Here is a 15,864-nt window from a genome sequence, read left to right on the forward strand (position 1 = left end):
AAGTTACCTAGCTAACGTAATAGTTTCCCCTTTCATCTGTGGTTAGGTGTTACACAATATTGTTGTCAAGTTATGAAGACTAGTTATCTATATCTGGATTTAACAAAGTAGCTATGAATTAGCTAACTCGATCACATTGAGGCCCCTTTTTTAGCCGCTAGGCCCTAGCCACATCAGTTTGTACTATGCTTTTGCATCTAAGATGTAACTTGGTCTCACATCTTGCGTGTGTTTTTACCCAGGTATAAGGCTATCCTCGACAGGCATACGAAAACCGGCCAAGGAGGTCTTGTTTCTTTGTTCACTGACACACATCCCAACACCTCCACCTACACACACCGACATATACCTGCAGACCACAAAATTCCTACTTACATCCACAAAAACTGCACACCCAACTCTTACCCTTCTCACACTGACACACACCCCAAAAACTCCACCCACACACAGCCACGGGCACATACAGCACTCAACCTTCACATTCCTCACACTGACACCCACACACAGCCATGAGAACCTAAAAAGGTCAACCAAGAAAAGCGTGACCACAAACATCGAGGCGAAAATAAAGGAAATGCTCAGCCTGCAGACATAGCACCCAGATTCAGCAAGACAGGAACTCTCTCTTGGAAAAGTTTACTCATGCTTTGCAGCGTATCGCTGAGCAGTGATTGTGAAAATGTAAGTAAATCGTTTTTTGTTGAATGAGCAGTGACAAACAGTTTGAGTGAGCAGTGTTTTTTAATTGAAGTAAATGTTTTTTCAATGAGCAGTAATTGTTATTGAAGCAAATTAGTTTTGGAGTAAGCAATGAGTATGTTTTAAAGTCTAGCAAATCCGGTTTTTTTATGTTTCAAAATTGTATATTCGTGTTCTTCATGAATACAATATCATTAAAAAAGTATTAAGTTTTCTCTGTCAGTTATTTTTTTGTTCTCTATGCAAGTTCATTCTGGAATAAAGTAAGTCTATTACATTTTATTTATTCCATCTAAACCATTAAAAGTGCCATTTCTTAAAAAAATGGACACCAGAACAATTTTCTACATTGTGCAACAACAATTATTTTATTGTTTAGAGCCGGCCCATTTTGTTGTCCCTCTTCTGGGCAGCCTGGTTACGTAGGGCCACTCTGTTGTTGTCTGCAGGATTAGGGACTGGCTCGATGTTACATTACATTACATTTACATTTTAGTCATTTAGCAGATGCTCTTATCCAGAGCGACTTACAGTAGTGAATGCATACATTTTTTTTTTTTTTTTTGTACTGGCCCCCCGTGGGAATCGAACCCACAACCCTGGCGTTGCAAACACCATGCTCTGTGTGATGCCCTCATGGATGAGGACCATTTTGTGGAGGGCACAAGCACTGACGAGGACATCTGGAATCTTCTTCAGCAGCAGCATGTCAAGATGTTGGAGCCTCCTCCAAATGCACTTTAAGAGGCCAACGGATCTCTCGATTTGAACTCGGGTGGAGCTGTGGATTGCATTGAATCGCTTGTGCTCGTCCACTGGGTGACCATTGTCCCTGAATGGGACAATAAGATCCAGGCTTAGGGGATAAGAAGGTGGGCATCTAGGTGACGTCGCTGGTCCTGTACACCCTGCATCATGCACAGAACCAGCGTTTCCCCGCGAAGATGGCTGTCTCATACAGCTTGCAGCTGGAAGCTGGGCTGGCCTTTTCGGTTAATGTAGGCATCCCAATGTTCGGAGGGCCCCCTGATGGTAATGTGGGTGCCATCTATGCACCCAATCACACCAGGGAACCCTCTGATACCCTGGAACCCAGCCTCCAGAACTGAAAACTGGGTGGGTGTTTAATGCTTGTCGTCTGTAGAAGAAGGGGACCAAAGCGCAGCGTGGTGAGTGTTCATATTAATGATTTAATAATAAGAAACACTTCAAACAAACAAGAAAATGAACGACAGCCAACAGTTCTGTCAGGTCACAAAATGTACAAAACAGAAAATAACTACCCACAAACCCCAAAGGAAAACAGGCTGCCTAAGTATGACTCCCAATCAGCGACAACGATGTACAGCTGTCCCTGATTCAGAGCCATACCAGGCCAAAAACAAAGAAATACAAAGCATAGAAAAAAGGACATAGAATGCCCACCCAAATCACACCCTGACCAAACCTAAATAGAGACATAAAAAAGGCTCTCTCAGGTCAGGGTGTGACAGGGTGTTGGCCACTTGAGGTAGGTGGGCATCAGCTGGTTCTGGCCATCTACTATTTGAAGCAGTTGGCCAACAGCCACAGAGAGGCCAACACACAATCCTCCAGTCGTTCTCCTCTGTATGGAACCAGAGGGATGAGTTCCTCACACAATATCTGAAAAACAGCAAAATTGGATTTTGTCATCTTAGAGTTTTGTCCTGCCTTTGTTCTGTGTGTAAGACAGAGGCAAATAGCAATGATACAATGATGTATTATTCATTATAGGCTACACTGTACTTTTTTACATTGTACTTAATTCCCCTTTGTGCAACTGTCGATAGATAAGGGGCCGTATAAATAATATGCTTAATGTACAGCCATCTGGTTGGTTGACTGTACACCCCACCCACACAGCTGCCTGGTTGGTCAATTAACTAAGACTCTGGAATGCATTCGTGCTTATAGATAACTTTAGCTAGCTACATCATTGGGGATTTTTATGACACAAATTTATTTAGGATAGTTTAATCAAAACACAGAGATCATCTACTTTCTCGGCTTATCATAAAATGAGATCGAAAGGCAAAGTCGTTGTATCGAGGGATGACTTCCTCCACATAACCCTTGACTCTTCCAATCGGATGCTCACTTTTTCTTGTCAATACACACTAAAATAAGTAGCCACTACGTGACATCAGTACCAGGGTCTAAAGTAGAGGTCGACCGATTAATTAGGGCCGATTTCAAGTTTTCATAATAATCAGTAATCGGTATTTTTGGACACCGATTTGCAGATTTATTTATAAAAAAATTTTTACACACCTTTATTTAACTAGGCAAGTCAGTTAAGAACACATTCTTATTTTCAATGACGGCCTAGGAACGGTGGGTTAACTGCCTTGTTCAGGGGCAGAACGACAGATTTTTACCTTGTCAGCTCGGGGATTCAATCTTGCAACCTTACGGTAAACTAGTCCAACGCTCTAACCACCTGCTTTACATTGCACTCCACGAGGAGCCTGCCTGTTACGCGAATGCAGTAAGAAGCCAAGGTAAGTTGCTAGCTAGCATTAAACGTATCTTATAAAAAACAATCAGTCAATCATAATCACTAGTTAACTACACATGGTTGATGATATTACTAGTTTATCTAGCCTGTCCTGCTTTGCATATAATCGATGCGGTGCGCATTCACGAAAAAGGACTGTCGTTGCTCCAACGTGTACCTAACCATAAACATCAATGTCTTTCTTAAAATCAATACACAAGTATATATTTTTAAACCTGCATATTTAGCTAAAAGAAATCCAGGTTAGCAGGCAATATTAACCAGGTGAAATTGTGTCACTTCTCTTGCGTTCATTGCACGCAGAGTCAGGGTATATGCAACAGTTTGGGCCGCCTGGCTCGTTGCGAACTAAATTTGCCAGAATTTTACGTAATTATGACATAACATTGAAGGTTGTGCAATGTAACAGGAATATTTAGACTTAGGGATGCCACTCATTAGATAAAATAAGGAACGGTTCCGTATTTCACTGAAAGAAAAAACGTTTTGTTTTTGAGATGATAGTTTCCAGATTCGACCATATTATTGACCTAAGGCTCGTATTTCTGTGTGTTTATTATATTATAATTAAGTCTATGATTTGATAGAGCAGTCTGACTGAGCGGTGGTAGGCACCAGCAGGCTCATAAGCATTCATTCAAACAGCACTTTCGTGCGTTTTGCCAGCAGCTCTTCGCAATGCTTCAAGCATTGCGCTGTTTATGACTTCAAGCCTATCAACTCCCAAGATTAGGCTGGTGTAACCGATGTGAAATGGCTAGCTAGTTAGCGGGTGCGCGCTAATAGCATTTCAAACGTCACTCGCTCTGAGACTTGGAGTAGTTGTTCCCCTTGCTCTGCATGGGTAACGCTGCTTCGAGGGTGGCTGTTGTCGATGTATTCCTGGTTCGAGCCCAGGTAGGAGCGAGGAGAGGGACGGAAGCTATACTGTTACACTGGCAATACTAAAGTGCCTATAAGAACATCCAATAGTCAAAGGTATTTGAAATACAAATCGTATAGAGAGAAATAGTCCTATAATAATGTCACGGCTGTCGTTGAAGTGAGAAGGGGACCAAGGTGCAGCGGGTTGCGTGCTCATTATTTAATTTAATTAAAGTGAACACAAAAACAATAAACGACAGCTAACAGATTTGCAGGCTCAACAAACAGCAGTGCAAATACAACTACCCACAAAGAGACAGGTGAAAACAAGCTCCCTAAGTTTGACTCCCAATCAGGAACAACGATGTACAGCTGTTCCTGATTGAGAGCCACACCAGGCCAACAAAGAAATACAAAACCTAGAAAACCTAGAAACCCAAAACAAGAACATACACCAAAAACCCGGAACACATAAATACAATACCCCTCTACATACACATAACCCCCTGAACCATATAAAACAAATACCCTCTGCCACATCCTGACCAAACTACCATAACCAATAACCCCTATACTGGTCAGGACGTGACAAATAACTACAACCTAAAACTTCTTACCTGGGAATATTGAAGACTCATGTTAAAAGGAACCACCAGCTTTCATATGTTCTCATGTTCTGAGCAAGGCACTTAAGCGTTAGCTTTCTTACATGGCACATATTGCACTTTTACTTTCTTCTCCAACACTTTGTTTTTGCATTATTTAAACCAAATTGAACATGTTTCATTATTTATTTGAGGCTAAATTGATTTTATTGATGTATTATATTAAGTTAAAATAAGTGTTCATTCAGTATTGTTGTAATTGTCATTATTACAAATAAATGTAAAAAAAAAAAAATAATTTAAAATAATAAATAAAAAATGTGGCCGATTAATCGGCACCGGCTTTTTTGGTCCTCCAATAGCCGTTATCGGTATCGGCGTTGAAAAAGCATAATCGGTCGACCTCTAGTCTAAAGAGTCATCGATTATTGCAGAAGCTGCAGCTAAAATCAACATTTTACGTGTTCTATCCATTGTTTTACCAGAAAGAATCTGTTGAAAACAAACATAGTTCGCCATGAGCGTTCACAAACAGAAGTCTTGTTGAATGCACCTCTGTTTGGAAAAAAAAAATATCTGGAATTTCAGCCTGTTCAGGTGGGATGGAACTTTTGTCCCACATCATGATGTCACAATGTGATCTGATTATAATAGACCATTGACTGACTGTTCATCTGGGTAAGGGGGTGGGCTCTAGACCATCCTATCAGTCTGAGCATTTCAAGGGCCAAAGAAGAACAATAAATACTGAGTGTACAAAACATTAGGACCACCTTCCTAATATTGAGTTGCACCCCTGTTTTCCCTCAGAACAGCCTAAATTCGCCAGGGCATGGACTCTACAAGGTATTGAAAGCATTCCATGTTGACTCCAATACTTCCCACAGTTGTGTCAAGTTGGCTGGATTTCCTTTGGGTGGTGGACCATTCTTGATACACACAGGGAACTGTTGAGCATGTTCTTGACATACTCAAACTGGTGCCTACTACCATACCCTGTTCAAAGGCACTTACATCTTTTATCTTGCCCATTTACTCTCTGAATTGCACACATACACAATCCATGTCTCAATAGCCTCAATGCTTAAAAATAATGATTTAACCTGTCTCCTCCCCTTTATCTATAGTGATTGAAGTGGATTTAACAGGTGACATCCATAAGGGATCATAGCTTTTACCTGGATTCACCTGGTCAGTCTATGTCATGGAAAGAGCAGGTGTTCCTAATGTTTTTTTCATTAAATAAACACAGACAGTGATTTCTTAGACATACAGTGATGATTTAAAATAAAATTACCAAGACTGCATGGTGGCTTTAAGACCAATATTACAACACAATATAAAGGTCTGGTTAGATTTAGTCTAAATATGATCTATAGTCCTGCTGAAGGTGGCTTAGCTTATCTCAGAACGATAATACCTTGTTATTGTTGCTACCTGCTATCTCTGCAGGGTTCTTTCTATTACAGCCTCATTCTCTCTCAACTGGCTTTGATGCCAAGGACTTTACCTGAAGAATACAGTACCACTCCACTCTGGCGTCACACATTCTAAAGTTTTAACAATGTGTCTGAGAGAATTAGCACCTGAAATAGAGAAAGTGAGAAGAAAGCGAGACGAGAGCTGTGAAGTTGATCATTATCAGAACAACGGAATTCGTCAGCTCCAATAATGAGCTGGAGAAAATCCTGTTTAAGCGTGGAGGTGTGTTCATCCTGTCGATGTTTTCTTCATGGATAATAGTCTCAGAGAGAGAGAGAGGCGGCTGCTCTGGGCCACCGCACATGGCTCTCTGAGAGGAGCGGAACACTTTGGCACAGTCAGGGATGACACGCTCCTCTTTGATGGAGGAATAGTACGGCTCAGGATCATTTTCACATAAAAGGGAATATTTAACATAAGAAGAAGAGGCAGGAATACAAAGAGCTCTTTCAGTCTGTATCTCTGAAGCATTACAGATTGCGCAATATAAATGTTAAGGTAATTTCCGATTGAGCCGACATATGCAGCGTTTCCCGTAAATGCTGTCTCCGCTAATGCAGGAACATTGCCTTTACATTTCAATCACGCTGTAATGCTGAACTTCCGCAATACGGATTGAATAGAGCTCAAAGTCTGGGGTTTTAGTGTGTGTGTAACCTCAAGAAAAGCTCTTCAAACAAACCTGTGTCTGTGTTTTTGTGTTTGTGTGTGTGTGTGTGCCTATGCTTGTGCGTGCGTCATGCATTTTATGCATTGCTAACCAGTAGCGCAGGCGCCATGTCCACTGGGGAGTATGGAGGGGGGCCGTCCATTCCCCATGGAGCCTCTTGCAGGAGGTCAGGCGTGGGTAAACAGATCTGACGAGACACTATGAAGTGGACCTGCTCCTCACTCGCCTACAGGAGACAAACAGACAAACACAACCAAGCTCAGAACCAGACAGACACACATAGCAATTCAAAAAAGAATGCTAAACTAAAAACAGTCACTTTGTAGAAGAATATCATGGTTGAGCCCCATAAATAAACATTGAATAAGGCTTCACTGAAGTTGATCCAGATATCCAAACAAGCCCTTAATAAAAACAACTTCACTGCCACATAACTAGACTGAGACGCAGAAACTATAGCAGCTCAAACAGGCCCATGTTGCTCATCCCAGATGCTGTATTGAGGGTAGAGTGTGAGCGGCAATTCCATGGAATTACTCATTTCTTTCACTTTAAAATGTATGCCAAACAAAAAGCATTCATTTCAAAGTTTAACAAACCATACAACTCCATGCACTTTAGACTAACATTTACAAACATTTATTTTGTGGAAGAACTGTGCAGAAGCAAACTTTGGTAACAGAATTATGATAAGATCTCCCTTAGGTTTTAGTGTGACCACGTGACCACGTCTGCAGAAATAATGTGGTGTAAGCTACTGTATGACATGGCACCTTGAGTTAGAAAAAAATATGTTTTTGTTATTTTACGACAGTAAGTGGACTTACACCCGGTAATGGAATTACGGAATTAAGGAATTACATCATGAATTGCATTCATTTCTGGTAGATGTTTTCTAAGACCCCGAAATCAAAGCCTTTACTTATGCATATTTTTTCAGTTGGAATTTTATGTCTCAATGCCTTCATTTCTCCCTTAGCTTTCACTTGACACCCAATTTGATATAATCCTATGAACTTCACATGTTGGTGCTCATACATAGAAATGCCCTGAGGTAAACCTGTGGACATGTTCTATCTCCTCCTAACAACCCCTTAACACAGCTCAAGGGGAAAAATCACCCACACAGAGCTTGGGCAGGCAGTAAAATATGTAAAACTTTTATTACTCCTGAGAGGTTTACACAAATAATAAACATATGTGGTGTACAAAACACTCACTCACAAACACACATTTCAATTGCACCCTTTTACTTGCTTCAGGAAGCAGCCTGTTTAGTGTGACTCTCACCCCCATTTTCTCTTCTCTCTCATAATACTGCAGTCTTTCTGCTGCCCTCACCCTCTCCCTATGACTTTTCCAACTTCAACTCAAAAACTCACCTTTAAACTTATTTTTCTAACAATCTGTATTTCTCACCTCTCTACAACCTTTCCTCTACCTTTCTTTTTCATGCTCTTTATTACTCTCTTTTGTCTCTTTTTCAGGCTGTATTTCCACCCACTCACACAGCGACTCACTCCCTCGTTCACTCGGATGAACATGCACACTCTCGCACACACACACACTCACAGGCACATGCACACACATTCGTGAGTACACACACACAGCTCTCCCTCCCGTGTTGCTCATTTGAGAGTGCCTGTGCTCTCTGTGCCGCAGAGCTGCCTCCTAAATTACCCAGTCCAGCTCGTTATCGCCTTAATTTGACTAATTTAATCGGTTTCCAGCCAGTTCTTAATCTCTGACAACAACAGTCTGCTGTGTGCCATGTTGGGTCCTCAGAGAACCCCAAGAGCAAATCAGTCTCCTCAGACCCAGAGAGCACAGCTACAGCTACATCCCACAGTCAACCAGAAACACACCACCGCAATTACCCAGCATCCACCAGGAAGCAGGGCCTCAGCCAAGCAATAGAGCAGCGCCCAGTCGACCACAGACACACGACAATTAACCACAATTAACCTCAATGGACAGGGACAAAGCCAGCCAACAGAGTGCAATTATCCAGAACCACACACCACTATTAGCCATAATATCACAGGACCCAGAGACAAGAAATACATACCATTACTAACCATTGTAAACCACAACCAACCAATGCTCCCTAATCTCTAAACCCTGCAGACTGACCTGGATGAGTAAAGCGGCGTGTTCTGGCGCGCCGTAGCGCAGGTCGTGTCCGTTGATGGCGAGGACGCGGTCGTTGACGCTGAGCTGCCCGTCGTGTGCCGCCAGGCCGCCTTCCAGCAGGTGGAAGATAAAGACTCCATGTTCCTCTGGTCGTCTCACCAGCTTGATGCCCAGCTGCTCCTCTGGGGTGCTCTTAGCCAGGACCACGTGGATGCTGTCATCCCTCAAGGGCTGGCCATGGGGGAGGCCATGAGGCGGATAGCCCCCGGCTGCGTCGTGGGGGTGCCCGTGGTGCCCGGAGTGTGAGCGGTAACGGTGGCGCTGCTCTCTCAGCACTGTGAGTCGCAGCAGCTGGCAAGGCTTTTTGAGGGTGGCCAGGGCGTAGCAGTGGGGCACATTGCTGATGTCTATGCCGTTCACCTGAAGATGAGAGGGAGAGGTGGAGTTAAGTCTCAGATTATATGCTGTGATGAGAAATTCAAATACACAACACATACAGGGAAAGGGGATACCTAGTCAGTTGCAACAACTGAATGCATTTGACCGAAATATGTCTCCCACATTTAACCCAACCCCTCTGAATCAAAGAGCTGCAGAGGCGCCCGGGGAGTGGGCAGAATGGCACATTTTTCCACCTTGCCAGCTCGTGGATTCGAACCAGCTACCGGCCCAACATTCTTCACCACTAGGCTACCTGCCGCCCCTCAGTCATATACATGGCGAATAGTACTCCATCTTACTTTGAACAAAAACTGACCTTGAGGATCATGTCTCCGGGCAGCAGGCGTCCGTCCCGGGCGATAACCCCCTCCCTGTAGATGTCCTGGATGAGGATACGCACCAGGGGGGTCTCGTTGCCCCCCACGATGCTGATGGCCAGGGGCTCCGAGGGCTCACGGTTGATCTTAATACTGGTGACCTCACCATCAGGGATCAGGTGATGGAGCTGGGGTAGAGCCAGCACTGAGAGTGAAGGAGGGAAATATACAGTACCAGTCAAAAGTTTGGACACACCCACTCATTCCAGGGTTTTTCTTTATTTTTATTAAATCTATGAAATAACACATATGGAATCATGTAGTAACCAAAAAAGGGTTAAACAAATCAAAATATATTTTACATTTGAGATTCTTCGTAGTAGCCACCCTTTGCCTTAATGGCAGCTTTGTCTAGTACTGTATATATATATACAGTATATATATACAGTATATAAAGTATATATATATATATAGAGAGAGAGAGAGAGAGAGAGAGAGAGAGAGAGAGAGAGAGAGAGAGAGAGAGAGATAATGAGGGAGGGAGGGAGTGAGAGAGAGGAGAGAAAAATAGAGAGTGAGAGAATGAGGGAGGGAGAGACGTAGTGTGTTACTCTGATTTCAATGATGAAAAGGAACTCTCACAGAGGCAGAATGCAAGGCCAAGGAGAAAGCAAAAGAAACAGAGAGAGAGAGCTAGAAATAGACAGAGGGAGGAAGCCAGAGAGGCCGCGTAGAGAGGTTTAGCGTTGAAGCAGCTGTCTCTACTCCCCCAGGTTAGCAACACAAGCCTAAGGGGAAAATCCACTTGGCTGATCATCCTTCCACATGTTTGTACCATTAGTCACATATATCTATATGTACCAAGTATGCTTGGGAAAACCCTCACATTGACTTTTCCACAAGGTTATTGCTTGGGCGGAGATAAAATCACACACACACACACACACACACACACGTTTACACAGATACACACTGACTGTACTGACAGAGAACTGAGATATAAAGTTCTCACAAATACACAACCACAGCCTCATACTGTACACACTACCGTTAACAAAATGGGGGTCACTTAGAAATGTCCTTGTTTTTGAAAGAAAAGCACCTTTCTTGTCCATTAAAATAACATCAAATGTATCAGAAATACAGTGTAGACATTGTTAATGTTGTAAATGATTATTGTAGCTGGAAACGGCTGATTTTTAAAGGAATATCTACATAGGCGTACAGAGGCCTATTATCAGCAACCATCACTCCTGTGTTCCAATGGCACGTTGTGTTAGCTAATCCAAGTTTAAAAGACTAATGTATCATTAGAAAACCCTTTTGCAATTATGTTAGTGTAACCGATGTGAAATGGCTAGTTAGTTAGCGGTGGTGCGCACTAATAGTGTTTCAATCAGTGACGTCACTTGCTCTGAGACCTGAAGTGGTTGTTCCCCTTGCGTTGCAAGGGCCGCGGCTTTTGTGGCGCGATGGGTAACGATGCTTCGTGGGTGTCAGTTGTTGATGTGTGCAAGGGTCCCTGGTTCGAGCCCGGGTTGGGGCGAAGAGAGGGACGGAACCTACACTGTTACATTGCGCGCCACAAAAGCCGCGGCCCTTGCAACGCAAGGGGAACAACCACTTCAGGTCTCAGAGCAAGTGACGTCACTGATTGAAACACTATTAGCGCGCACCACTGCTAACTTACTAGCCATTTCACATCGGTTACATTAGCACAGCTGAAAATTGTTGTTCTGATTAAAGAAGCAATAAAACTGGCCTTCTTTAGACAAATTATGTATCTGGAGCATCAGCATTTGTGGGTTCGATTACAGGCTCAAAATGGCCAGAAACAATGCACTTTCTTCTGAAACTCGTCAGTCTATTCTTGTTCTGAGAAATGAAGGCTATTCCATGCGAGAAATTGCCAAGAAACTGAAGATCGCGTACAACGCTGTGTACTACTCCCTTCACAGAACAGCGCAAGCTGGCTCTAACCAGAATAGAAAGAGGAGTGGGAGGCCCCGGTGCACAACTGAGCAAGAGGACAAGTACATTAGCGTGTCTAGTTTGAGAAACAGACGCCTCACAAGTCCTCAACTGGCAGCTTCATTAAATAGTATCCACAAAACACCAGTCTCAACGTCAACAGTGAAGAGGCGACTCTGGGATGCTGGCCTTCTAGGCAGAGCTTCTCTGTCCAGTGTCTGTGTTCTTTTGCCCATCTTAATCTTTTATTTTATTGGCCAGTCTGAGATATGGCTCTTTCTTTGCACCTCAACTCACAGGTGTACCTGTGTAATGATCATGCTGTTTAATCAGCTTCTTGATATACCACACCTGTCAGGTGGATGGATTTTCTTGCCAAAGGAGAAATGCTCACTAACAGGGACGTAAACTAATTTGTGCACAAAATCTGACAGTGTATGGAACATTTATTAGATTTTTATTTCAGCTCATGAAACATGGGACCAACACTTTACATGTTGCATTTATATTTGTGTTCAGTGTAAATGATCCTAACATCTTCTTTGTGCTATTTTTTAATAATCACACAAACTCAGTAACGTAATCTGATTACTTTCACTTACTTTCCCTTTAAGAGGCATTAGAACAGGGGTGTCAAACACATTCCATGGAGGGCCTAGTGTCTGCTGGTTTTAGTTTTTTCCTTTAAATTAAGACCTAGACAACCAGGTGACCTTAATTAATCAATCAAGTACAGCGGAGAAGCGAAAACTCGCAGACACAGAAAACTTCCCTCCGTGGAATAAGTTTGACACATGCATTAGAAGAAAGCTTACCCTGGCGTGACGTTTTCATAACCGTGTAAATCTCTCAAGGACAAGATGACTTTTATCATTATATTTGCCTTTATTTACCCCCCCAAAATGACATTTTAATTAGTTGCTAATGCGGCTGTCATAAAGAACTACAAATGTCATGATGATCTGGAAGAGACTGCCGAATCCAGGCAAGGTTAGCTACATCTAATGTTAGCTACATCTAATGTTAGCTACATCTAATGTTAGCTACATTAGTAATGTATAAATGGGCAAAATGTCTTTAAATTGACAGTTCTGTGAACTGCCTTCTGCTCTGTATCTATCAGCCGTTCTACAGAGCCTTCAGAAATGTCACTGGTTTACAAACAATACCCCATAATGTCAGAGTGGAATTATGATAGGAGAAAAAAATGGTTTAACAAGTCACATAATAAATTGCATGGACTCACACTGTGTGCAATAGTAGTGTTTAACATGATTTTTGAATGACTGCCTCATCTCTGTACCCTACACATAAAATGATATGTGATGTCTCCTAGTCCAGCAGTTAATTTAAAACACAGATTCAACCACAAAGACCAAGGAGGTTTTCCAATGCCTTGAGAAGAAGGGCACCTATTGGTAGGTAGGTAAAAATAGCAGGCATTGAATATCCCTTTGAACATGGTGAAGTTATTAATTACAATTTGGAATGTGTATCAATACACCCAGTCACTACAAAGATACAGGTGTCCTTTCTAACTCAGTTGCTGGAGAAAATCTATGGCAAGACCTGAAACTGGTTGTCTAGCAATGAGAAACAACCAAGTTGACAGAGCTTGAAGAATTTTGAAAAGAATAATGGGCAAATGTTGCACAATCCAGGTGTGAAAAGCTCTTAGAGACATACCCAGAAAAACTCACAGCTTTAATCGCTGCCAAAGGTGCTCCCACAAACTATTGACTCAGGGGTGCGAATACTTATGTAAGTTAGATATTTCTGTATTTCATTTTCAATACATTGACAAACATTTCTAAAAACATGTTTTCATGTTGTCATTATGGGATATTGTGGGTAGATGGGTGAGATAAAAACAAATATTTAATCAATTTTGAATTCAGGTTGTAACACAACAAAATGTGAATAAGTCAAGGTGTATGAATATTTTCTGAAGGCACTGTATCTCTCAATCTGTCCCTCCCTGCTCATTCTCTCTTTCTTTCTCTCTGGCCCACTCTCTCCCCCATCTCTCTTGTTCCATAGCCTCAGTCCCTAGTTCTAATCGCGCTGCAGTTTCTCCCTTCCAAAGTCAATATTTTCTCTTCATTGCTTCCAGGGAGAAGATCAAATTAACACACAGACCTGTGGTTGTTATATAACCTCTCTCTCTCATCCCCCCTCTGTCTTCCTCTGTATCCCACACTGTACTATACAGTATCTCCCCTCCTCTTCTCCTACTATCCTTCTGTCTCTCTCTCATCCCACACTGTACTATACAGTATCTCCCCTCCTCTTCTCCTACTATCCTTCTGTCTCTCTCTCTCATCTCCCACTGTACTATACAGTATCTCCCCTCCTCTTCTCCTACTATCCTTCTGTCTCTCTCTCTCATCTCCCACTGTACTATACAGTATCTCCCCTCCTCTTCTCCTACTATCCTTCTGTCTCTCTCTCTCTCATCTCCCACTGTACTATACAGTATCTCCCCTCCTCTTCTCCTACTATCCTTCTGTCTCTCTCTCTCATCTCCCACTGTACTATACAGTATCTCCCCTCCTCTTCTCCTACTATCCTTCTGTCTCTCTCTCTCATCTCCCACTGTACTATACAGTATCTCCCCTCCTCTTCTCCTACTATCCTTCTGTCTCTCACTCATCCCACACTGTACTATACAGTATCTCCCCTCCTCTTCTCCTACTATCCTTCTGTCTCTCTCTCTCATCTCCCACTGTACTATACAGTATCTCCCCTCCTCTTCTCCTACTATCCTTCTGTCTCTCTCTCTCATCTCCCACTGTACTATACAGTATCTCCCCTCCTCTTCTCCTACTATCCTTCTGTCTCTCTCTCTCATCTCCCACTGTACTATACAGTATCTCCCCTCCTCTTCTCCTACTATCCTTCTGTCTCTCTCTCTCATCTCCCACTGTACTATACAGTATCTCCCCTCCTCTTCTCCTACTATCCTTCTGTCTCTCTCTCTCTCATCTCCCACTGTACTATACAGTATCTCCCCTCCTCTTCTCCTACTATCCTTCTGTCTCTCTCTCTCATCTCCCACTGTACTATACAGTATCTCCCCTCCTCTTCTCCTACTATCCTTCTGTCTCTCTCTCTCTCATCTCCCACTGTACTATACAGTATCTCCCCTCCTCTTCTCCTACTATCCTTCTGTCTCTCTCTCTCTCATCTCCCACTGTACTATACAGTATCTCCCCTCCTCTTCTCCTACTATCCTTCTGTCTCTCTCTCTCATCTCCCACTGTACTATACAGTATCTCCCCTCCCCTCCTCTTCTCCTACTATCCTTCTGTCTCTCTCTCATCCCACACTGTACTATACAGTATCTCCCCTCCTCTTCTCCTACTATCCTTCTGTCTCTCACTCACTCACTCACTCACTCACTCACTCACTCACTCACTCACTCACTCACTCACTCACTCACTCACTCACATGGTCCTCATCATCACCATCATAAACATTACGGCTCATCCTCCACTTTCTCATCCTACTCTTCACGACAACTTCCATCCCTCTCATTCTCCATGGTCGTCCTGTATACTGCATCCCTCTGAAATAGATCCTGTATGCCTCTGAAATAGATCCTGTATGCCTCTGAAATAGATCCTGTATGCCTCTGAAATAGATCCTGTATGCCTCTGAAATAGATCCTGTATGCCTCTGAAATAGATCCTGTATGCCTCTGAAATAGATCCTGTATGCCTCTGCAATAAACACAGTATCCCTCTACAAATCATGTATTCCATCACAGGCCTGCTATTAGCCCCATGTGCTCCTTCATCACCCTGTCATCTGGCCTGGTTGATCCTGGCTAGGTGAGGAGGTAGTGGAGGGACCAGCAGCTCTCTGTCCCTGTCCCCTGGAGGTCCCTCTCTCTCCTCCAACCTAGTCCACAGGCTGCCAATCTCCTATCTGATCACTCTCTTCTGCTCTGTTTTGTTCTGGGGGACCAGTGGACTCTTATGCAATGTGCAGCTGAATTATTAAAGGAACATATGTTGCTGCAGTTACGCTAGGAGCTATCAGCAGTGTCACCTCAGCACAGAGCCAAAGGAACTGCTCACAAATACATGCACAAAAAAACTAACACATGCAGACATTTACATAAACACAGACACACAAAAA

The 15,864-nt window shown here is 42.9% G+C and overlaps 1 protein-coding gene across 9 annotated transcripts in view; it reads right to left on the reverse strand.

Annotated features, from left to right (window-relative positions):
- The window catches only part of LOC115158526 (E3 ubiquitin-protein ligase LNX), an 84,809-nt gene that overhangs the window by 8,963 nt on the left and 59,982 nt on the right, over positions 1-15,864 (reverse strand). For all 9 annotated transcript variants that reach the window (XM_029707591.1, XM_029707590.1, XM_029707589.1 and 6 more), the window contains 3 exons: positions 9,750-9,955; positions 8,993-9,412; positions 6,951-7,085 (listed from right to left, as the gene is read on the reverse strand). In XM_029707591.1, the coding sequence (XP_029563451.1) occupies positions 6,951-7,085; positions 8,993-9,412; positions 9,750-9,955 (761 nt within the window). The remainder of the gene's footprint in view (positions 1-6,950; positions 7,086-8,992; positions 9,413-9,749; positions 9,956-15,864) is intronic.

The sequence above is a fragment of the Salmo trutta genome, chromosome 22 (genome assembly GCF_901001165.1).
Source record: "Salmo trutta chromosome 22, fSalTru1.1, whole genome shotgun sequence".
NCBI lineage: Eukaryota > Metazoa > Chordata > Actinopteri > Salmoniformes > Salmonidae > Salmo > Salmo trutta.